Source organism: Herpailurus yagouaroundi, unplaced genomic scaffold (genome assembly GCF_014898765.1).
Source record: "Herpailurus yagouaroundi ecotype Mexico unplaced genomic scaffold, PumYag 217, whole genome shotgun sequence".
NCBI lineage: Eukaryota > Metazoa > Chordata > Mammalia > Carnivora > Felidae > Herpailurus > Herpailurus yagouaroundi.
In genome coordinates this window covers 5554210-5577906 of record NW_024412448.1, presented here as the reverse complement: position 1 = coordinate 5577906, position 23697 = coordinate 5554210, and the positions used below count along the sequence as shown (strand labels likewise).

Here is a 23697-nt window from a genome sequence, read left to right as displayed (position 1 = left end):
CTGCTGTTCAGATGAAGGGGTGGCCGTTGAGCCCTGAGAGAGACCCAAGTGCACTTGACCTTCAAACCTGGAAAGCCCTGGCAGGCCAGGCCCAGATAAGCCAAACTGGAATTTATTTTGGGAACACTGTTTCCTGGAAGAGTATTCTGGGGCCCTACAGGTGGCTCCAGGAGGCATCTTCTCCGGTGGGGGGAGGGGGGCTCCCCAGGGAAGGGGCACAGGAAGGACAGGTCCTGCAATAAACAGCCGCCTTGGCTCGCTGCCAGTGGGCGCTGGCTGGTGCCAGGCCCTGAGCCAAGCCTCTAACCACGTGGCCTTGTTTGCTCCCTGGGGACCCGTGGGGTGTTTTGCAGAGGGTTTGAGTGCCCGCAGCTACCCTCCCTGGCCTCGTGCACTAGTGGTGATAGCCGTGGACCCGTACACCCCACCACTGTGTGTGGGGGGACCACAGGACACCCCCTCGAAGCCTTTTTCACTCTTCATGTCCCTGCAAACTTAGCTTTTCTGTGAAATGGAGGCCCTCAGCCTGTGGTGTCTGCCCAGAGCACCTGGGAGGTGGGTGGAGGCTCGGGGGGGGGGGGGGGCGGGGCAGATCGGAGGAGGCATGCCGGCTAGGTGTGGAACCACCCCTTCCCTAACTTGGGGTCCAGGTGTCCATTTGGAGATTATGACCGGTGGATGAGGACTCTGTGGTCATAAAGGGGGTCTTGGGACCAGGGGGGAAGGGGCAGACATGGGGTGGAGGAATGCTAGCTAGTGGGAGGTGGTGGTTGGGCAGAAGTCCTCCCTGTTGGCCTGGCCCAGCCGTCTGGTGGGCATGCGTCCTCTGGGCTGAGCCCAGCCCCAGCTGTGCTGCCACCTCCCTGTCCAAGGTGCCTTCACCAGCGCTGTGCGGCTGCCTGCGAGTGGCTGGAGACGCCTCACCTCGGGACAGTGAGGGCAGCGGGCAGCGTGGTGGACCAGGGCTGCGTCTGTTTCTCCACGTTGTATGCTCCACGTGTGCACGTCATTTCATTCGATGTCAGTGACTCCGTGGGGCAAGTTTTATTACCCTAGTTTCACGAATGAAATGGCCTCCTATAAGAGACTGCCCTAATTCAAGTTTTAGGACTTTAGTTTTATCAGAATTTTAATTTAGTAAATATTGAGCATGTTCATGTGCCTTGAGCACGAACAATAATCCCCAGTCCACATTCCCCTTATCTAAACGCATTCTCGGTGGGTCACAGACTCAGGATGGGAAGGCAGAGTGCATCAGCTGCCTCTGCTTGACACGTTCCTTAAGTCTTAACAGCTGCCCTGCCCCATTTTGGTATTGAGGACCCTGGCGTGCTTCAAAGTGGAGTTTCCCACACTCTGGATTTGGCCAGTCACCTCCTTCTGCTAACGGGCTCCTCTGTCCCCTGCGTTTCTGTTAACTGAAGTGAGACATAGAGGCCTGATGGGATTCATAGGAAGAGACCTTGGATGTAATATGATCACTTTGGCTGCTAAAGTTGAGAAAGGACTGTAGGCAGTTTCAGGGTAGAAGGAGAGAGACCTATTAGGGCTATCTCAGCGAACTCTAGAAAGAGGAAGGTGGGGGTGGGGCAGTGAGGAGCTCTGTGGATTGTGGGATTTGAGGTGTTACGTGGGAAGATGGGTCCAAAGTGTGGATATGAGAGAGCCACAGGGGCTGGAGATAAAATTGGGAATCATCTAGAAAGATAAGTTTTCACAGATTGATGAGAGGAGGAGAAATGTGGCCTGGTCCCTGGGCAGGGCTGTCAGGGAGGGGAGGAGGAAGCAGGAAAAGGGACTGAGCAGAGGAAAGGTCAGAGAAAGAGCAGGCAGGGGGAGGATCTGGGGCTGAGGCTTGCCAAAATGTCCAGGAAGAGGTTGAGGCAGCTCAGAGAGTGGACCAGCAGCCCTCTGTCTTCTCCCACCCCTCCCCCACCCACAGGCAACCCTTTTCAGCTCTTCAGCTGATACTTTGACTTGTATTTCTAAGTAGCAAACATATGCTGTTCCTTCTTGATTTTCCACTACACACATACGCCGTTCCCATCCACTATTCTTCCTAGACAGTTATTTTTTTCTCCCCTACCTTTGGTTATATCAGTGTTGAGTATTTACATTATGACGTCTATGTTTGTATTTGAAGCTGAACCATGTGGTAAATTGTGATTGTTTTTCTGTCCTGCCCAACTTTTTGTTTTCCTTGAAGTTATCAATTGCCTTCTTTTTTTCATTTGCTTAGTTTTCTATGTACTAACACTAATTAAGTCCTGAATTCTCCACCAGGTCATTTAAATTTCCCCTTGGTTTAGTCACTTTGGCCCTCTTGAGGGTGTCTCGCCTGGAGCTGTCTGCCCCCCACCTAGTGATGCACTCTGGTGCAGAGCTGCCATCCTGGGGAATGACCCCTCAACTCTCCTAGGTTTGATCCCTGTTTATTGTAGTCTAGGTATTCCTCTTTCTTGTTCTTCACACTCATTTTAGTAGCGCGTATGTACACACGCATGTGCGCACAGGCAAGGCAGTACCCGTGTGTTCTTTGGGGGTAAGGCCTGAGGTGAAGGACTGTGGTAGCGATGGGGAAGGCAGAGGGCCTGGAGTGTTCATTCTCCTGGGCAGAGAGAGGCGGGGGTGCTGGGCTGTGAGAAAGTGGGTTTCTCGAACCATCCCCCTCCTCCCTACTTGCAGGGCTGCCTGGTCAGAGCCAGTGTTTATTGGCTGGGCAGGTCCAGCCCCTGCCAGACCTCCGCCTCCACCCTCAGCTCTACCGGTCTGCTCCAGTTCCCGTGGGGACAGGGACAAGGGTGAAGGAGGATAAGGGCAGAGGGAGTCAGGATAGGGAGGGCTGTCAGGAGGCCACTAGGTGAGTGGCACACTCCCCAAGGCAGTCACCACCCCTGAGCTCAGCTGGCGTGAAGGAGAGCTTACGCCCTCCTTGTGCCCACACAGGCTTCCGAGCATCAAGGGCTGGCAGGGGGGCCCTGTGGGCAGGGGCTTGGGAGGCCCTGGCACAAGGGGTAGCCTGAAGCCTCAAGGTCAAGGCCCTCGGTCTTCCAGCTGCATGGCTGGTACTGCCCACCAGTCCTACAGAGGCACAGTCAGCTCTGCAGACCGTCATCAATCAGTAACGCTGGAGACCCCCCTGGGCCACGCAAGAGCTCAGTCTCCCCTAACTTGTCTCCAGCGCCTCCCTGACCTCCCCCCCCCCCCCCACCACTTCCCTCCCTGCCACATCCGGGCCTGCGGTGGGTGTGGGCAGCACAGGGTGAAGGCCCCCTCGGGAGGGCCCCAGTGCCTGGCGGGTGAGTAATTTTATTTACCTTTCCTGAGAGGCCTTCTGTCCTCTCATTTTCTCCAATTAGCCCGGCTCTGCCTGAGCAGCTCCAGCCCACGTGGCCTGTGGGGGCTGTGGGCACCCCACACCCTAGAGCTCAGTGGTCACCTCCCAGGTCCTTGAGGCAGGGACACCTGGCAGGCTGGTTAGCTTGTGCTCTCTGTTCCTCTGGCTCCTTTCTCCTCTGACACACAGCCCAACAGGTGCCACCGCACTGGCTGCATGGGCACTCAGGAGGGGTGACCACAATCCCCACACTCGTTCCTCCTCCCGCACTTGCCTCCATCACCCGCGTCAGATACACCATCCCCAAGATGGCAACCTTGACCTTGGGGTGCTCCCCAAGCAATTGGGTTCCCCGCCTAAGTGCACCGCCTGGTTCTTCCTGTGTAGGACACGCCACTCTTCCCTGGTGAGCACCAGCCCTTGCTGCCTGCCAAGCAGGGTGCCCACCCATCATGCCACGGACAGTGTCCTTGCTGCACTCACTTGGGTGGAGCGGGTCAGGCTTCTCTGCTAAGCGATGACGTCAGGACGGCGCAGAGGTCTTGGGAAAATGGTGCTGCTGCCATCACTCAGACCATTTAAGTTCTGGGGGGTCCGTTCCTCCCCACTTCATCTGCTAAATGGTCTGTGAATTGTTGGGGTTAGAGCCGGGATCGAGTAGCGGCCAGTGGAGGACATCCGGTTCTGGATTGTCTGCCGATGCCCCTATCGGGCCTGAGCTCAGCCCTGGCTCCAGGAGAGAGCCCGAGGTATTCGCGCGGGGTTGGCGGAAGGAGTGTGGTACCTGCCGACTTCCCTCCGCCATCGTCCGCCCCTTCACACCCCTCCGCTGGCTGATGGTGACCCTCTGCGGGTTGGGAGCCAAAACGAATGGACCGTCCCCTCGGGCCCAGGGTGTGGGCGAGCCCCACCTAAACCAGCATGGGAGGGTGGCTAGAAACTGCCCCGGTGGGGACGGGGAGGAGCGCTGTCGGCCACCGGTCGCGCTTTGGGACCCCCTCAGGGGTTCCAGCTCCAAGTTATCAGGAAAATGGGGGGGCTCCCAGAGGCAGCACACCAGCCGCAGTCCTCATCCAAGGCTGCTCCCTTCCGTGGGGAGGCCCTGGGCCCGGCCCCGCCCTCTCTTTCAGCCCAGCTCCCCACGGGGTGCGGCCGCTACTCAGACTCTTTATTGTTGGAGGGTACACACGTCCTTAAACACCGTCCTTAAACACCGGCTACACCGGCAGGCGCTCACAGAACAGCTTCCCGTCACACCCCGCCCCCAGCACAGGGCAGAAGGGAGGCCCTCAGACCTCCCACACCGGGGCACGGGTGGACGGTGGGGCCGCTGTCCGGCTCCCGTCCCTCCAGCCTGGGCTCTGGGTGGTTCAGCAGGGCCCTCTCTCAGCACCCGAGTCCGGCCTCGGCCGGGGCCCCCGGGGGAGTTAGAAGGGGCTCTCTGCCAACCCAGGGAGGCTGCTGACCCGGCAGGTCTCCGCGGATGGGTCCCGGCCGGCCCCGTTGCTGCCGCCTCCGTCCCCGGAGAGCAGCAGCTTCGCGCTGGGGGGGCGGCCCCGGGGCCGGGCGGAGGCCGGGGGCCTGTGCACGTGGCGCTGTTCCCGCAGCGAGTTGCCCACGTGCCAGCGGTGCCAGCGCCGCCGCAGCTCCGACTGCACCTGGGGGGCGGGGGGACGGGGCAGGTCGGGCCAGTCCTGCCCCCGCCGGGACCCCCAACCTCCCAGCCTTGAAGGACCCGCCGGCGGCGGCCCCGGGTGTAGACAAGGCGGGCTGCACCACCACGGGCCCCTGGGGTCTTCCGGTTCCCGGGCCCCCCTCTTCACCGCGCATGCCCCGAGCACCAGGCCGAGGCTGACCATCTGGGGGAGGGGGGGGCAGCACCCGGCATCATGGGGACCGTGGCCAGTGAATGCAGATGGACGTGGGGGGTGCCCCCTGCACGGGTGAGGCCAGGGCGCCTAAGCTGTCCTCCAACCCCAACCGCAGGCCGGGTCCCAGACCTCCCCGCCTACCTCCTTATTGAGGAAACAGTATAGAACAGCCACCAGCAGGCCCTGGAGAGAGGAGGCAGTCAGGGCCTCACCCAGGCCTGGAGGGGGCCGGGTGGTTACAGGGGGCAGGGCGGGCACCTGGAAGGAGCTGAGGAAGAGGTCGAAGAAAAGCTTGGCGGAGCGCAGGGTCCCTTGGGCGTGCTCGTCCGTCACGAAGGCAAACACCACCTCGTGGACCCCCAGCAAGGGGATGAGGGTCAGCGTGGACTTCGCCAGCCTGTGGGAAGGAGCCTGAGCCGCCGGACCCAGCCCTGCCCGCTGGGGCCCTGGTGTCCCCCGCGCCCCCAGCCCTCCCGCCTCCTCCTGGCCTCGGGGTCCGTAAGCTGCCCGCACCCACCGGAACTTGTAGTCGGTGTAGCGCATCTGGCGGGCTCGCAGCTTGGCCACGAGGACGCGGAGGACGCGGGTGAAGATGAGGAGGTTGATCTGTGTGTGGAGGGCAGAGCTCAGGGCGGCCCCTCCTGTCACTGGCGGCCACGCGGGCCGGGGTTGGGCACCGGCTGGTGTCCCAGCTGAGGGCCAGGGCCTCCCCCCCTGCGGCCAACAAGGTTGTCCGCCTCCTCAGGCCCCCGGGGCCCACCCAGGAGGAGGGGGCGGGGGCCAGACGCCGGCAGCCTCCGTACCCCTCCCCGTGCCTCACTTCCTCACCAGGATCGCCAGGAAGACGGGGAAGCGCAGGATCCACCAGAAGCCCATGTTATCGTTGCTCGTCCAGCACCTGCAGGGCGGGGCCGGCTCAGGTCCCGCCAGCACCCCCTCCCCCCACCCATGGGGGAGTCTGGTCAGTGCCTTGGGGGAGGAAGGGAGAGGGCGGGAAGTGACCCCCATCCTTGGGCAGGCTCGTTCCCCGCCCCGCCTCTGACTATTGACTCCGCCCACAGTGCTGTCTGGCCACCACCCACACACCCGGCCCAGCACCCTGCGGCCGCCCCCAGCCCTGTCCTCTGGCCGGCCCATACTCACTGGATGTTCTCAAACAGACACTTGACCACAGCCCAGGGGATGACGAAGAGCATGGGGGCACCTGTGGGGAGGGGGCGGCTGTGGTCCCGTGGCCCCAGCCAGCCTGCCCCCACTCCGCCCCGCACCGGCCTACTCACCCCAGCCGAGGCCCAGGTAGAGGGCGAAGAAGCTCCTCTCCGGGAAGGCGGCGAGGCCCAGCAGGCTGTGCAGGTACACGCCCTCCACCAGCAGCCAGCAGTAGTTGGCCACGATGCCGTACTGCATGAACACCGCGGCCACCCGGCAGCCGGCCACTGCCTGGCCGCAGGGGCGGTGTGAGCTCAGGTCCCGCGGCCACCTGCCGCCCTGGGGCCGGGAGGCCCGGAGGCCCGGTCTGGGTGCTCACCCCATCGCTCAGCCAGACGCTCACGCTGAGGTCGTCGCCGATCTTCTGACTGTATCGGGTCTTGAGCAGCGTGTCGATGACCAGCACGGAACTGGCCTTGAGCACGAAGGACGCGAACAGGTTTGCGTGGATGTAGTTTCGGGTGCAGTGCAGCTTGCTGCGGGGACAGCGAGTCGGTGCCTGCCCGCCGGCCCGCTTCCCTCGGTGGGGGCGGAGGGGGGCCGAGCAGGGTGGGCGGGCGTACCTGAGGCCCAGCAGGGTGGCGAGGGCCAGGAGCAGGGCCCCCAGGGAGAGAGAGTACCCCACCGTGTACATCACCTGGAAGCTGTTGTACATCTTGGCCACCTCCTTCTGCAAAGCGCGGTGGCCGGTCAGGGCTGGGGCGCCGCCGGGCCCCGCCTCCCGCCCCCCCTCCCCGGGGCCCCGCCGCGCCCGCCGCGGGCTGACCTGGACCTCAATCTCGTCGTCGTCCATCTGGCACTGAGACGCATTCCGCCACGGCTGCCCCCGGGGCCCGCGCACCCACTGCCCGTCAGGCCCGCACTTCTTGAAGACGAGGCGGTGTTGCACTGGAGGGGCGGGCTCCGGTCAGCCCCCGGCCCCCGGCCCCTCGGCCAAGCCCCGCAGCCCCTCCACAGTTACCTTTGTGGTGCCAGGGCAGGTACCAGGGGCAGGAGATGTTGGCCGTGGTGTTGGGAGGGGTGTCCGGCCAACAGGAATACTTGTCGAAGGTTCTGTTACAGACCAGCTCTGCGAGGCGAAGCAGGGCGGGCTGGGAGGGGCCCCTCAGCAGGGCCCGGGCCTACGCGGCCGTCCGTCCTGCCTCCTCTTAGAAGCCCCTGCCTATCATCCTCTGCTCCCCAGCATGCAGCCCTCCCCCACTCCCCTTGCACACCTGCCGTCTCCAACGTGCCCCAAACCCACCCGGGCTCGTCCCTCTTCCCAGTGCCCCCTTGCAGTGCCTCCCTCTCTGGGGGCCGAACCCCTATCTGTTGGCTTCCTTCCAGGGTCCAGCCCCGAGTCTGTGGCTCACATCCCCTTTCCCTCGGCCCAGCACGGGCTCCCTCCCTCCATCGGACAACGGCTCTCCGCCTCCCTCCCGGTCTGCCCTAATCCCTTGCCCTACCCCGGGTGACCCTGAGTGACCCTCAGAACTTATGTGCCCCTGTCCCTGCCTGCGCCGCATGACGGCCCGTCTCCCGCTGCACCCGGGCCTCGTGTGGGCTGCCTCCCTCACCACCCCATCTGCCCGCTGGGCCTGAAGCTCCATGGGGGCAAAGACATGACCCCTGGGACCAGCAGCGGACTGGGGGGGAGGTGGGGGACTGTGTAGCTCCCAGTTCTGGACCGTTTCTTTTCTTTCCTGGTGTGTGGCCTTGAATAAGTCGCTGACTGGCCTTTCCGCGGCTCCCCTATAAACGGGGGGAGGGTGGGCAGGGGGCCAGGAATGGTGAAAGGCTAGGGGCTCACCGGTGGGGGGGGGCAGCAGGCTCAGGTTGTAGAGACACTGATCACCGTACAGCTTCCACTTCTCAAACAGGAAGTCCATCACCTGGGCGGAGGGGGCCTGTGGCTGGGCGGACAGGTGAAGGGACAGGGGACAGGACTGCCTCAGCGGGAGAGGCAGGCCGGTGGGTGGGAGCCCGGGGGGGCTGGCGGGGCGTCTGGCCGTGGTGCTCACCTGGCAGGCCAGCAGCAGCAGCAGCGGGAGAAAGTGGGGGCGGTGTGGCCGGGTGGGGGGCATGCCTCTGAGCGGCCGCCCCCCACATTTGGCTGGGACTGCGCGGCTGGGGCAAAGCGGTCCTCCTGGGCACGCACGCTCCTCTGGGGAAGTCCGGTCGAAGCAGCGGGGCCTGCGGAGGGACCCCCACGGGTGAGGAGACCCAGCTGGGCTCCGCTGCGACCAGAGGGGTTTTCTTCTTCCCTGAAACCGCCCCTCTGAGCCTCTGGTCCTGTTGATGAAGTGGGAGCCGGGAGGGAGAAGATGCCAGAAGTCGCTCTTGGCCAACGACAGGGTTGGGGTCCGGCCCAGTGCCAGGAGGTGCTGCCCAGGGGCGTGGAGGCTGTGCTGCCTCCCCCGGGGGGAGCTGGGTTTCCCACGGCTGGTGGCTGTCTGTCTTGCAGCTCTGACAGGCCCGGAGCTCTCCCCGCCCCATGCTGGTGGCGGTCCCCATCCTGCCTGACGACAAAGCTGCTCGAAGCAGCCTCCCTGGCTACCCACCTCCTCCCTTCGGCCCTTGCCATCCTCCCTACCTATTCTTAGCCCCTGGGAAAGGCAGCTTGCCAGGCCGGGGCGGGGTGCCAGGGCCATCCATCACAGTGCCGTGGTTATCCAGGTGGCCCCAGGCCAGCTCCCAGCCTCGTCCAGGGGCCGGGAGTGCCGGGCACATGCCTAGGATGGTCCCTGTCACACACGTGCCCTCTTCCCAGGACTGGGGTGTCGAGGGGTACCCTCTGGGCCCCACCCAAGGCTCAGGCCTGGCTTCCTGGATCCCCTGGGGCACATAATGCAGGTGGCTGGCTGCCCAAGCTCGGGACCCCCCCCCCCCCCCCCCGGGGGGGGGCCTGCAGGGGGGTGCCCTGGGCCTGGCCTGAGTCTGAGTGGAGAGCTGGGGTGGCAGATCGGATCGACTTTCTTTGCTTTCAGAGCCTGTCTTTGGCTCTGAGTGAATTCCCCGAGGGCAGGAGGGAGGGGCCCCTTAGGGCCTGGGTGCGGACTCCCTTAGGAATGGCTTGCGTGAGCCCTCCAGGGCCCTGGATAATCCCTTCTCTGGGCACCCTGGCAAGGAGTGAACAAGTGATGGACGGATGGATGGACAGATGGACAACCAGTTGGCTGGAAGACAGTGAGCGGCCAGGGGTGGGAGGGGGCGGGGTGGGGTGCAGGCAGGTGGAAGGTTTCAGCTTCCTCCCATCAGCGTCCAGTTGGGCCCTCGTGGGGCCAGCTCAACCTAGGGCTCCCCTGAACTCACCCCTCAGCCCTAAGGGGACCCTGAGACGTCACCCTGTGGGGTGAGAGCTCAGCGATCCAGGACGGGCACTTCTGTGGGCCTCCTGACCCAGCCCCTGACCACGGGTGCAGGCCAGCCCGGTAGAAGCCTCACCCAACGGTCACCGGTCCCCAGTCTACGAGCCAGGCGAGGGGACAGGCTGGCTGAGGGCTCAGGAGCGGAGGCGCCACAGTGTGGAGGACCCTTTTGGCAGGAAAGTGGCAGGCAGGTGGAGAAAGAGGGCCAGTTCAGGAATCTCCAGCCCTGGGGTCGCCCAAGGGGCCTTATCTCCTGATGCTGATCGGCCAGCCCCGTCCGCTGCCCTGCCCCTTGCCGGCTCCGGCCACTGAGCTGGGTGGGTAAGGAACAGGCAGGAGCCAGCCTCTTGCAGGAGGGAGAGGCGGTGCAGGGGTGGCCTGAGAGGCAGGGAGGGGGAGGCAAGGGCTGGCTGGGGCGCGGCGGACAGGGAAGGTGCAGGCAGGGGACGCGGGGAGGAAGGACTGCCCAGTAGGTTCTCCCTGCCCAGCCCCGCAGCTGGGGATGGGGAGACCAGCGAGGAGCTCCACGCCAGAAGGGACAGCGAGGGACCAGCGAGGAGCTCCACGCCAGAAGGGACAGCCCCTCGGACCACAGCTGGGGGTGGCGGCCGGGACAAGCCTGGCAGCACCTGAGCAGCCGGCTGGAACAGGGGAGCTCACCTTGCTGACTTTCGGCCGTGCAAGGCTGAGGGCCTCGGGCCCCGGCTTTCGGCACCCAGACGCCAGGCCGGCCTCACAACAGAGGGCCTGTCGCGTGCCAGCCCCGTTCCGGTTCTGGGACCACGGGGAAAGAATTTAATTTCCCAGAGGCTCAGTTTCCCCACTTTGCAAATGAAGATCCCTGCTTCCCTGTCTTGAGGAGTAAATGAGCTTTGCCACACGGGTGACCGTGGCCAGGCCCCTGCCCTACCGCGGGGGAGCACTGAAATCCAGCCCCAGGATAAATATTTGCTGGATCGGATGAGGGTTGAAGCCGAGACGATGAGGCGGTCAGAGGCGGAGACGCGGCTCTGGGGCTCCCCCAGCCCCCCATCGGCCACAATTCCAGAGCTAGCTATTTCCCACCTTATTACCCTAGCTTGAGCCGGCGGGGGTGGGGCACGGCCCGCCAGGGACCCGAGCCTCCTCCCTTCGTGGACCGGGTGACCTGGTCCTGGACTGCCCCCGCACAAGTGTCAGCTCAGTGCTGGAGAGGTGGGCAGGGGTTCAAGCGGAGAGGCAGAGTCAGGGGCCTCGTGGGAGGTCTGGTGGGCTAGGAAAGGACGAGGTGGCCTTCCCCAGCTGCTCCGCTCACCTCCTGTCCCCTTTCCCAACCCTTTCCCCTTCCCCCTTGGATTCTGCCGCCCCCCCCCCCCCCAGCACCTATTGGGCTGGCTTGCAGGGGGTGCCCAGCGCCAAGCCTGCCCGAGGCACCACTCCTAGGTGCTCACGGCCCAGCCACCATCCCACCAGCTTCCACTGGGGATAGCTGAAGGACTGGCAGACTGGACTGGAGGAGGGGCCCCAGAATGGGTGGTTGGTCCAGGGGACCGGCTAGGTTGCACTGGTCACCCCCTGTTTGCCCCTTGATCCAAATGGGTGGGTTTGAGGATTCCCAGCCTCAAAGGGGTGTGAGGTAGTGGGGGTGGGGGGTGTTTTTGTGAAACCAGAGCAAGCGGCAAGAAGGTCATGGCCCCAGGGCAGGATCAGGGGCCACCGGGCTGTTGACAAGGCCTGACTCCCGTGTCCTCCCCACCCCCGTGGGGCGGGGCAGACCTGGATGCCAGCCAGGGTGCAATTCCCCTCCAACCCTCATCCCCCAGCGCTGGGGGACCAAGAGACAGCCAGGGCCGGTCCTGTGACCATGCGGGTGCCCAGACGTCAGGGGTCAGTTGGTTCAGGGTGGGGACAGAAACCCCGAGGCCTGGAAGTAGTGGGGGGGGGGGCACTGGAATGGTGGGGGCAGAGCAGAGCAGGTCAGCCACCGGCCCTCGCTCTGGGTCAAAGTGACAAGTGTGGGCCCCACGAAGAATGGGCCGGGCAGGGTGCAGCGCCACTCGCCGCCTCCTGGGGAAGCCGGGTAGAAGGGATGATGCAGTGGGAGTCCTGGGGACCTGGGGCTGGGGGGACGGGGAGGGGGGGCTGTTCTGGGGAGCTGGGGCCAAAGGGGACGAGCAGGACTGCCTCTGCCCTCCCCCTGGGAATCTCTGGGGTGTCTCCTTAGAGCTGCTTGTGGGCGCCCTGCGGGGTGGCCAAGGGGGCGGGTGCTGGACAGGAGTGGAGAGCTGACTGGGGCCGCAGGACAGAGCGCGGGGCCGCCGGGACCACCGCCCGCAACCCCGGCCGCCCTCCCCAGGGAGGAGACCCCAGACTGCCCGACGGTGCGGGACCCGGTTGACCGTCTGAGCTGGAAGGGCGAATCGGATGGGGACGGAGGTGTCGGCCGGGGTGAGGACAGCGACACCCCAGGCCCTGAGACCGCCCGGCCCACGACAGGGGTCCCCGCCGGCCATTTCTGCGCTGCCCACCCCGCGGGCCCTGGCCGGGTGGGCTCCGGGGACGTCCCCTCGGGGCCGGGCCGGGTTGCTCACCGTGTGCCGCTCGGCCTCCCGCTCCGGCCCCGGCTCCTCGCCGCCCTCCGCGCTCTCGGGTCGGCGCCCGCTCCGCTCCCGCGTCCGCCGCGCGCAAACTTTCCGGCGGCGACGCTGGGTGGCGGTGGCGGCGGCGGAGGCGGAGGGGCGGGGGCGGGAGCGGCCCCGCGGGGGGCGGGGTGGGGGGAGGGGGAGCCGCACGGAGGGTCCCCGCCCGCCCTCCGGACGCGCCCGGGTCCCGGACTCCTGCCCGCAGATCGCTGCCCTGCGGGCCCCCACCCCCGGGACGGGTCTGCAGACCGGGTCGCGGCGGGTCAGCGGCTACCCCGGGGAACAGGAGACGCGCGGGGGACTGGTGGGGGTGCGCAGAGCGCTTGGCCGTGGCGGGAGGGGGGCTGTGACTCGACGTCCCCTCCTCTCGCGCCCCCCCCCCCCCCCCCCCCCCCTCCCCGCCCCGCCCCGCCTCTTTCCCGGATGCCGCGCCGACTGGACCCCACTTACCCCCGCCGCGGCTCTGGGGGACATTTCTTCCGAGCGCGCCACGGGGCAGACTGGGCTGGGTGGGGGCAGGGTGGCCCGTGGGGTGTCCCCCGGCCCCGGGCTCTCGGGGCCTCTCCAGCACCGCTGGCTTGCCGGTGCCACCGACCCGACTCCTCCCGCCGATGCCGCCCGCCGCTGCTCCCGGTGCCCCGGGGGCGCTCTGCTCCTCCCAACCTCCTCCTCCCCAGACTTCTGCCCTGGGCTCACCCTCCTGAGGGTGCCCTCTCCTCCCCGTCCCCCGGGAGGGGGCTAAAGCCTGAATCCCAGCCCCTGCTCTGTGCCCAGTGACTTCAGGGTCACCAGACCCCAGGGACGCTTTGGGGCCTCCTCTTTCCTGGCCTTTCAGCATCCTGGGACCCTAACCGTCCTCCCTCCTTCTAGAACGTTATCTGGTGTCTGTGGCTTCCAGGGTGGCACTCCCCCCTCGCCCTCCTCGATGCCCCGCTCCCCCACCCGCTCCCAGTTCCCAGAGGGACTTCCTCCACCCACCCCACCCGCCTCTGGACACCGGGCAGTGTCCCAAGGCCTCCTGTCCATCAGCAAATCTCCGGTCTCCTTCTGAGTCTCTCTGGAATCTATCGGGTCTCTTCTCCACTGTCAACCCCTGACCAGCCACCCGCTGTCACCCAGGACGGCCTCCCTGGCCCAGCTCCTTTTTTGGTGCTACCCTTTGTCCTTGGGACCCTTCTCTCGACTCTACTTCCGTTTTAGGGGGGCACTGGAACCTGTAGGCCACCCCTGCCGCCCATCCCGCAGTCCCCGGAACAGAGCTAAAGCTGGCCCCCGCTGGGCTACAGGTAGCCGGTCTTTAGCACATCTGTGCCCGGCCGCACACCCCATCCCAGGGTGGGGGTGCCCTTCCGACCTCCATTCTTACCAGCCCACCCGAGACCCTGCTCCCAGAGCTAGCCTTTCTGTTTTCATTCTGGGAACAGGCAGAAGGCAAAGGTCAGAGGCAAAGGTCAGAAATTGTGGCTCCACCTAGGGCCACAGCTAGTTGGGTGCAGGTGCTGGGCTGGGGGCGGGGGGAGTTAGCTTCCAAAGACTCCCTTTGCCTCTGCCTCTGCCCTCCCCCTATCCCCTTCCTCCAGCTCCCCCCCCCCCCCCCCCCCCCCCTTTCGGGGGGGGGGCCCGGGGGGGGGGGGGGCACAGATCTGGGTCACGCCCCGTCCATCCCCGAGGGAGACCCTGCCCTGCAGCCCTGGTTGGGTCCCAAGCTAAAGAGATGGGGGGTGGGGGCAACACCTGTGACGCGTGGACTGGGGCGGGGGCGGGGGGGTGGGGGGGCATCAGAAGGGGATGGGACAGATCGGGGTGGGGGGCCTCCCAGGGCTGGGCCACCTCTATTTACATAACGGAACTCATAAGACATAAACAAAGTGGGAGCTGGGAAAGGAGGGGGCTGGGCCTTCCCACAGAGCCTGAGTGCTGAGGAGGGTGCCTGCCCGCTGCAGAGTCCCCGAGGGCTCTGAGGGGAGTGGCATGTCCCTGGAGGTATGCTGGCTGGGCTCTGGGGAAGGCCAGGGTGAAGACTGGAATGCGGGCTCCATCTGTCTGCACTGAGAGGTCTGGAGAGAAGCCCAGCAGGGCTTAATTCAGGTGCTTGACCAGCTTATGGAGTGCTGCCCACAGGCCCAGCGCCCACTTGCCTGACAGACGCCCACCCTCAAGTTCTAGGGTGGCCAGACCGGTGGCCGAACAACAGAAACGAGCGAGGGCAGAGGGAGCCCGGGTTGGGAGGGGCATCAGGGCTGCAGGAGAGAAGGTGGAGCCAGAAGGGGGTCCTCCCGCCAGACAGAGCCGCTATTGACAGCGTGGACCGTTTCCTCCAGGCGCCTTCCCTGGGCTCCTGACCCGGGACGTAGTTTTGTTCCCGGCTTTGCACTCCCCACCCCAACTTGTCACATACACGTCCCCTCTATCAACAAGAGGGGACGGAGCGCCTATCTCGGCGCCACTGCGCTTGGGTGAGACCCATCAGATCTGACTCAACCAGAGCCCGGGCTTGCCTGGCACCTCGCTCTTAGATGTGGACGGAAAACCGGGGACCAAGAACCGAGGGCAAGAAGGACGCTGGAGAAAACGTCAGCGACGCGGTGGCCGCGCTGCCCACCCCGCGGTGACGGTGAGAGGCGCCCCTGCAGCGGGAACAGGACATCGTGGAAGACGGGCAGAGAACCAGAAAGAGCCCTTGTAGATGAAAAGTGTCGTATCTGAGGGGCACCTGCGTGGCCCAGTTGGTTAAGCATCCGACTTTTTTTTAATGTTTATTTATTTTTGAGAGAGAGAACAGGGGAGGGGCAGAGGGAGGGAGACAGAGGGTCTGAAGCAGGCTCTGAGCCCTCAGCAGAGCCAGACACACAGGGCTTGAACCCGTGAGCCCCGAGATCACGAGCTGAGCCAGAACCGGATGCTCAACTCACCGAGCCACCCAGGCGCCCCACCTTGTGCGGCTCTTGATTTAGGCTCACGGCTCGCGGGCTAGAGCCCCGTGTCGGGCTCTGTGCTGATGTGGCGCCTCCTTGGGACGCTCTCTGCCCCTCCCCCACTTGCGTGTGCTCTCACGCACTCCCTCTTTCCCAAATAAACATTAAAAAAATATATGAAACGTCTCACGCACAAAAAAGTACAGGAAATATCAGGTGTCTGGAGAAATAAAACGTTAGGGGCACCTTGGCTGGCTCAATCAGTACAGCGTGGGACTCTCGATCTCGGGGTGGTGAGTTCGAGCCCTGCGTCGGGCTCCGTGCTGACAGCTCAGAGCCCGGAGCCTGTTTCAGATTCTGTGTCTCCCTCTCTCTGACCCTCCTCCGTTCATGCTCTCTCTCTGTCTCAAAAATAAATAAACGTTAAAAAAATTTTTTTTAAAAAACAAAGTGGTTTGAACGTGAGCCAGGGCTCACCCGTGTTAGCCGGGGGGCGCACTGGCTCTCGGCCGCCGCCCGGTAGTCCTGCGTGTGGGGCAAGCCCACTTTCCTGTTCATGCGTCCGATGGAGGGCACTGGGTTCGATTCCTCCCCACACCGTCCTCTCCTTTCCTTCTCGGCCGTGACCGTGGAGCTGCCAGGAGCGGTCCTGGACGGGCCTCCTGTGCACGCGGGCTCGGGGCTCTCTCGTCATCGGGCTGTGCCCGTCGTCAGGTGGCTAGGTTTGACGGGCTGTTCCTAAAGCGCTTGTGTCCCCTCGTAATCCCGCCAGCCCGCGCTCGCCAGCGTTGTGTTTTGTCTTCTGATGGACACGTCCCCGTTGAAAGTCAGGCTGGTGGAGGCTTCATTTGCACACAGAGAAACTTACCCTTGAGAGATGTGTAGTTCAGTGCACACATGCAGCCGGGTAACCCCCACAATGGGGGTGCCCAGCGTCTTGGCCCCAGAAGTCCCTGCTGTCCCCCAGCCCCAGGCCGCCCCTGACCTGGCTTCTGTCCCTGTGGTCCTGCCCTTCCAGGAATATCCTGTAATGGGGTGTGGGGCCCTCTGCCCCCGGCTGGTTTTCTTTATCACAAAGCCCTGGGGGTTCTCCTCTGCCGCGGGATGTGACAATAGTCCCTTCTGTCTGTCCCCCGCTGGCAGCCACAGCTCTGTTTCTCCACTCTTGGGCCGGCGGACACCCGGATTGTGTCCCCTCTCGGGCGGCTGCGAGCGGACAAGCGCGGGTCTCCCTGCGACGCGGGTGGTCGTTTCTCTGAGGCTGTCGGCTCCCAGAGCAGGCGTCTGCGCCCTTCGACAGAAACTGCCCGGCCCTTTTCTGGAGCGGCTGCTCCGTCTGGGTTCCCACCTGCCCAAGGGGGAGGGGCGGGCGCCCCCCACCCCACCCCGCCGACCCTCCACGGTCCTGGCTGTCGGGCCTCTCTGTGTTTGGTTCCTTTGGCCATTTTAGTAGATGTGCAGTGGGACTTGGGGCGTCTTCACTTGAACTTCCCCAGGAACCCCGCCCGTGCTGCCTGGCCGTTGGTGCGGCTTTTGTCATGATCATCTGTTCAAATCTATTTCTCATTAAAAAATCGGCTTATTTTATTTTATTTTATTTTATCATTTCTATTGAGTTGTAAGAGTTCCTTCCTTATACCTTCTGGACACAAGTCCTGTACCGGGTACGTGTTTCTGTAAGTGTTTTCTTCTACATGCCGGCTGGGTCTCCAGTTTCCTTAGCAGTTTTCGGTTTTTAGAAAAAATTTTTTCAGCATTTATTTATTATTAAGAGAGACAGCGTGAGCACGGGAGGGCCAGAGAGAGCGAGGGAGACACAGAATCCGAAGCAGGCTCCAGGCTCTGAGCTGTCAGCACAGAGCCCGACGCGGGGCTCGAACTCATGAACTGCGAGATCATGACCCGAGCCAAAGTCGGACGCTTAACCTACTGAGCCACCCAAGCGCCCCTGATTTGCTAGCATTTTAATAAGGATTTTTGCATCTGTATTATCCTGTAATTTTATTTTTTGTGTATTAAAATTGGCGTGGGTATCAGGAAAATGCTGACTTCATAAAATGAGGTGGAAAGTGTCCCCCTGTCTTCTATTTCCTGGAAGTCTCTGTGGAGGTGGTGTTATTACTTCCTTAGAAGTTGGTAGGATTCAAAAACAAACAAACAAAACAAAACAAACAAAAAAAGAAGTTGGTAGAATTGACTAGGAAAGCTGTCCGGGCCTGGAGCTGTCCTCTTGTGGGAAGGCCTTTAACAAATTCAATGTCTTTAATAGATACAGGGTGGAAAAAAAAAAAAAAAAAAAAGATACAGGGTGGGGGCGCCTGGGTGGCTCAGTCGGTTAAGTGTCTGACTTCAGCTCAGGTCATGATCTCGCGGTTTGTGAGTTCGAGCCCCGCGTCGGGCTCTGTGCCCCCTCTCTCTGCCCCTCCCCTGCTCGTGCCCTGTCTGTCTCTCTCTCTCAAAATACATACATAAAGAAAATAAATACATATACATAGATACATATATAAGCAAAATAACTACATAAACATTAAAAAAATAAATGAATCCAATAAAACCATTGTGCTCATCTTCACCCCATGTAGGATTTGGGGGTTTCTGTTGTTAATCTTCACCAATACAAGGCTCCGTTTCATTTTCAAGTGTGTGCGTGTGGTATTTTCTTAATGTAAAGCACCAAGATATCAGGTCAGTGTCCCCGTGGCAGGTGCATCCGAGGTGGGGGGGGGGGCAGTTATCTGTCCCTGTCCATCCACGCACATCCAGCTGTGGGTAGAAAGCCTCAGTTCCGTCTGCAAACAAAAGATTGTGTCATCAGAGAGGCACTGCCTTGAGGTGGCAGGTGGCAGGTGGGAGCCCTGAGCCCTGGAGGCTGAGGGCAGAAGTGCGGGGTTTGTGCGTGTGACTAGGGTGAGGTCCTGGTGTCAGCCTGGCCACCCCCATGGCCGCAGCACTGGACGGCCTCGACCCTCCAGCCCCTGCCCCTGGGCTCCTTCCTGTCTTCCTCCTCCTGACCTGCTTTTTCTCCCCTTCCCCCCGCCCCCCACCACCTGATTTTGCATTTTGGTTGTAAAAGAAACATCTGTAGGCGGCCCTCGTCCTCCAGGCTGGACGCTGGCCCGGGCACCATTTCCAAGAAGACAAACTGAGGCACAGAGGAACTGAATAATGCAAGCTTGCCCAACGACCCTCCAGGACGAAGAAGCATCTGGAGCCCAGAACCCATGCACTTGACCTGCAGGGGACTCTGATCCCTGGGACCAGCCTCTGTGGAGGGGAGGGCTGTGCTCTCCCCTCTGCAGACGGGGAGCCTGAGGCTGTGGAGGTGAAGTGGCTGGTCCAGGGTCACGCTCTGTCCTCAGGGCCCGTCCCAGGGAAAGGACCCAGGCCCCCCCGCTTGCAGGAAGGGGGGCGGGACCAAGGAGAATGGCCTCCCCTCCACGGCCTTTGTTCTCACCCCGAGTGACCCCCATCCTCTGGGAGGACACCTGGGTCCTGGCCTCTGTCTCGCCGGTTGCCTCTCGCCCTGGGGCCACCATCAGTGTCATTTGGCTCTGCAAAGTCACATTAGGTGTCATTCCAAGTGGCTGGATCAAATCAGGCCACTTAGAGGGATGGTGGCGGCTGGAAGGGGCCCTGGGGCCGCCGGCTCCGGATGGGGCCAGGCTCGGGTCAGTGACAAAACGGGGACAGGGGGAGGCTGGGGTCCAGTGCCGCGGGCAGGGGAGACCCGAGGACAGGGGGGCAGGGGCATGGAGGAGATTGTGAGACAAGCGGCCCCTGACCCACGAGCTCAGGACCCCCCCATGTGGGTCACGGAGCCCAGGTGATGTAGGACAGGAGGAGGCATGGCCCCTGGGCTCCTGCAGAATGAGCCAGGCCAAGTGGGGTTAGGGGACAAGGAGGCAGGACGGGGTGAGGACTGGGGAAGGCACCGGAGGGGGTTAAGTCTGGTGCCTCTCGGGGTCCGGCCCACCACCTCCGCGCACACCCAGCGGCTCAAAACCTGCCATGACCCCCGCGCCCTGCGGCCTCTCAGCGGACACAGACTGGCCTCTGCTTCCCTCTCTTGCCTCAAAAAGGTGAACTGGTAGAGTCCTGGGGCAGGGACGCTGGAGATTAGCTGCCACCGGCCTCAAGGGTTGCTGGCAATGGGTGGTGATTGCGGGTGGAGACAGCCGCTCCGCAGCCTGGCCTGGGCCACGAGGACAGGAACAAGCGGCCGAGACTCGCCTCCAAGAGATACGGGGGCGACAGGAGTTCTACCGACTGGGCATTAGCGCGGAGCCCCGAAGGCGGCTCGGTCAGCAGGTTTCGGGGCCTGCGGCGAGACCCAGGAGTGCCCTATGTGGGCTGAGCGGAGTCCCTCCAAATTTCTTTTTTTAATTTTATTTATTTATTTATTTATTTATTTATTTTTTAAACGTTTATTTATTTTTTTTTAATTTTTTTTTCAACGTTTATTTATTTTTGGGACAGAGAGAGACAGAGCATGAACGGGGGAGGGGCAGAGAGAGAGGGAGACACAGAATCGGAAACAGGCTCCAGGCTCTGAGCCATCAGCCCAGAGCCCGACGTGGGGCTCGAACTCACGGACCGCGAGATCGTGACCTGGCTGAAGTCGGACGCTTAACCGACTGCGCCACCCAAGCGCCCCCCTCCAAATCTCTATGTCAAGTCTTAGTCCCGGGTACCGCGGGGTGTGACTGTCATTAACGTACATGAGGTCCTGTGGGCGGGCCCTGAGACACTAGGAGATGCGAGCACAGACGCACACAGAGGGACATGTGAGGACATGGAAGAAGAGGCCTCTGAGCCCAGGAGAGAAGCCTGGGAAGGAACCAGTGCCGAAACCAGGCTCTAGACCTGGTCTGGGCCCCCAGTCCGTGGCACGTGCCGTGACCGCCCCCGGCCGCCACAGCACCATTCAGAGTCTTGATTCCTAAAGCCAGGGAGTGGATTGTCCTGGAAATCAGGCCAAAGCTTTGATGAAAGGGTGCTGGGGCCACAAAGGAGGGGACAGTGACTCCTCAGTCCTCCTCCCATGCTGCAGCCAGGGCCCCCGAGGACAGAGCGGACCCCACCCCCTGGGGTGGGCGGGTATCTACGGGACTCACCTGCGGCCAGGAGCCAGCAGCCCGGGCCCACGGGCCAGCCGAGGGGCCAGCCTCCCGCGTCCCGGGCCGCGCTGTCACCTGGGCCAGCTGTCCCTCTCGACCTCCCTGCCGACCCTCTGAGCTGCCTGGGCAGAAGGCTCTGCAGGCTGCAGGCGGGGGGCATCATCGCACAGGGAGTGGCCGGCCAGCAGGCCCCGGGAGAGTGCGAGCCAGGGGATGAATGTTGAGGCTGCCGGGGGCTTGGGCCTGACCGGAGGAGTTTATGGACGCGAGGCACTTTGCAAATCCTGGCCGGGCTGCGTGAGAGCTGCCGCGGTGCCCCTCGAGGCTGGGGCATGACGGGCCCTGCGGCGAACGGGACGGAGGCGCCCCGGCTGCCTAGGGCGAAGGGGCGGAGAGGCGGGAGGGCCGGGGTGGCCAGATCAGAGCCCCTGTGCCCACCCAGTCCCCGGGAGGCCCGGAGGGCGGCGAGAGCTGCCGTGGGAGGCGCCATGGGTCCTCCTTCGGCCAGCGCTGGTGGTGGGCCCCGCCAGAGCTGGGGTCCCTGGAGTTCCCGTGGGATGCCAGGGCCCCGAGCTCCGGGGCTGGACCGGGGGGGGGGGGGGGGGTGCGCCCACGTCCCGTCGGCAGGGAAGTGGCTGGCGCTCACCTGCAGGCCGCCGCACGTTTCCTGCTTTGCCCGGTGACTGCTTCTGCTGCCGCAATTCTAGCCTTTGGAAATGTGCACACCAGTGAGGGTGTTTCTGTTTTCAAGTCACTGCAAACTCAACTCAAACTTGCTGGAACAATAAATGACCGAGGGTCCACGTGGCGCCCCGGGTGGCTCGGTCGGTTAAGCGTCCGATTTTTTATTTCAGCTCCCGTCAAGATCTCGCTGTTTGTGGGATGGGGCCCTGGGTGGGGCTCTGGGCTGACATTGCAGAGCCTGCTTGGGATTCTCTCTCTCTCTCTCTGACCCCACCCTCTCTCTCGAAAATAAGTGAACAGCGGTGCCTGGGTGGCTCGGTCGGTTAAGTGTCCGACTTCAGCTCAGGTCATGATCTCGCCGTTTGTGAGTTCAAGCCCCGTGGTGGGCTCTGTGCTGACAACTGAGAGCCTGGAGCCTGCTTTGGATTCTGTCTCCCCCTCTCTCTGTCCCTCCCCGACTCACACTCTGTCTGTCTCTCTCTCTCAAAAATAAACATCAAAAATTATTTTAAAAATAAATGAACATGGGGCGACTGGGTGGCGCAGTCGGTTAAGCGTCCGACTTCAGCCAGGTCACGATCTCGCGGTCCGTGAGTTCGAGCCCCACGTCGGGCTCTGGGCTGATGGCTCAGAGCCTGGAGCCTGTTTCCGATTCTGTGTCTCCCTCTCTCTCTGCCCCTCCCCCGTTCATGCTCTGTCTCTCTCTGTCCCAAAAATAAACGTTGAAAAAAAAAATAAAAAAAAATAAAATAAATGAACAAACAACATTTTTTAAAAATTAAAGTTTTTTAAATGGCTGAGGGTCCAGCTTCAGGAGAGGCTTGATCAGGGCTATGGTTCCATCTCTCTGGGATTGTCTCTTCTGCCCACTCTATGTGTTGGCGGCCTCGCCAGTCCTGCCATCGAACCCACACACCATGCACACATGCAGAAAGTGTAGGTGCCTCAGTGGAGACCAAATAGTCCTTCCAGGTGCCTGGTCCCATGTGACTTCCGCTCTGACCACCCTGGGGAAGGGGCCAGCTGCCTGGGTAGAGCCCGGACCTCCCTGGAACCACTCTCGGCCTAGGAGAGTGGAGCCGTGCCCTGCCTGCATGGGGAGCTGGCCCAGGGGACCTGAGCCTTACAGGAGCAGACAGTGGGCCCTGGGTCGGGCTTGACCCTGATCCCCCAAGAGGGAATGACTCACAGAGCCTGCAGTGACCAGGCTTCCAGGGACCACAGGCACCTGTCATGGGAGGTGAGGCCCTCTTGGGTGCCGGGTGCCCCAAAGAATGAATCACCTACCTCCTCTCTGATGCCAGGTGTGGCCTCTGCATTGGCCCTCAGTGGCAAAGCAGGCCATAGTGGCTGGTGCTCCAAGTTCCCTGGGGGGGGGGGGGGGCGGTGCTCTTGGTATAGGGTGCTGGGGAGGGAGGGAGCCCCACGGTGGTCCTGGGCTTCCTGGTAACCCTCACGGGGTCCGGAGCCATCACCTGGAGAAGGAACCTGCGCTCGGTTGGCCCCCCGCGGGTGAGGAAGGACCTGGTCCCACACAGGGCAGAAGGGGCAGGTGGGTCGGAGGCCCAAAAGGGGTGGTGTAGAGGCCCCAGGGGCCCACAATGGAAACAGCCGGGCCCCTCTCCACCCCCTCCACTGCACCCGCGTCAGGCACCCCGAGGCCTGCCATTGCACGGTCCTCTGCACCCTGTCCCTCCAGCCCCCTCTGTCCCGTTTGAACTCAAGACCATGCTCCCCAAACCATTCACCGAAGGCAGCCAGAACCTTCTGCCCCAATCTCTGGGGTCTCCCTCCCGCGGTAAACTCCCAGGTGTCCCCAGCTGGAATCTGGAGGGACAGACTCGTCACACGGTCTGGCGTGTCCCCTTCGTGCTTCCCCCAGATGGACTCAGGCCACCCAAATGTCCCTCACCCTGCCTACCCTCCCTCCTCAGGAGGTGCCTCTGTGGTCTGGTGCCGGCGTGCGCGTGGGGAGCACAGAGGCACCCCAGGGTCCACCTGTGCCCCTGGAGCACCCTCTCTGCTGGGGGCCGGGAGCCCACACGCACCCTCTCCCCAAGGCTGCCTAAGCCCCCAGGAGCCGGCAGGTGCAGGAAGGCCTTCCCGCCTGGACCCAGCCACCCCCTCTGGACGCTCGGACTGCCTCTGATCCCCGTTTTTGTAGTTTTCTATTTCCCAGACCACTGCTGTTCCCAGGCAAACCCAGAAACATTTCAGCCAACTTTTCGTCTGTCTGCTCATCTTCCACCCTGGAGGGCCACGCCCTCAGCAGCCAGCCTGGCACAGGGAGCCCCGGCCGCACCCTTCTGGGTCGCCTCCTGAGCCTGGGCTGTTCCACTCCTGGGCCGTCCTGGCCATCGGCGCCTCGTGGCTGCCACCCCGCGGCCACTCAGGGGGTGGCAGGCTTTCCCCGTGGCTGCTGGCCTGCCAGGTGGGCACACTCACCCCCAGCTCCTCTCCCATCCACTCCTTCGCTCAGCTGCTTGCTCATCCATCCGCCCATCCATCCATCCATCCGTCCACCTGTCCGTCCGTCCGTCCGTCCGTCCATCCGTCCATCCACCCATCCGTCCAACCATCTGTCCATCCGTCCGTC

At 63.0% G+C, this 23697-nt stretch overlaps 1 protein-coding gene across 2 annotated transcripts; it reads right to left on the bottom strand.

The window, feature by feature from the left end:
- Positions 1-4567: 4567 nt before the first annotated feature.
- GCGR (glucagon receptor) lies at positions 4568-13009 on the bottom strand. Of its 2 annotated transcripts, none has more exons than XM_040456674.1 (14): positions 12836-13009; positions 8418-8589; positions 8207-8309; positions 7379-7486; positions 7184-7305; positions 6981-7087; positions 6737-6893; positions 6489-6648; positions 6352-6412; positions 6037-6106; positions 5726-5814; positions 5467-5605; positions 5350-5391; positions 4568-4995 (listed from the first exon to the last, which is right to left on the bottom strand). In XM_040456674.1, exons 2-14 carry the CDS (start codon positions 8478-8480, stop codon positions 4765-4767), a joined length of 1452 nt encoding a protein of 483 aa, XP_040312608.1. In that variant the 5' UTR covers positions 8481-8589; positions 12836-13009; the 3' UTR covers positions 4568-4764. The 2 variants fall into 2 exon arrangements, with proteins under 2 accessions (XP_040312608.1, XP_040312607.1); XM_040456673.1 differs by lacking the exon at positions 12836-13009 and adding an exon at positions 12335-12473.
- Positions 13010-23697: the final 10688 nt, after the last annotated feature.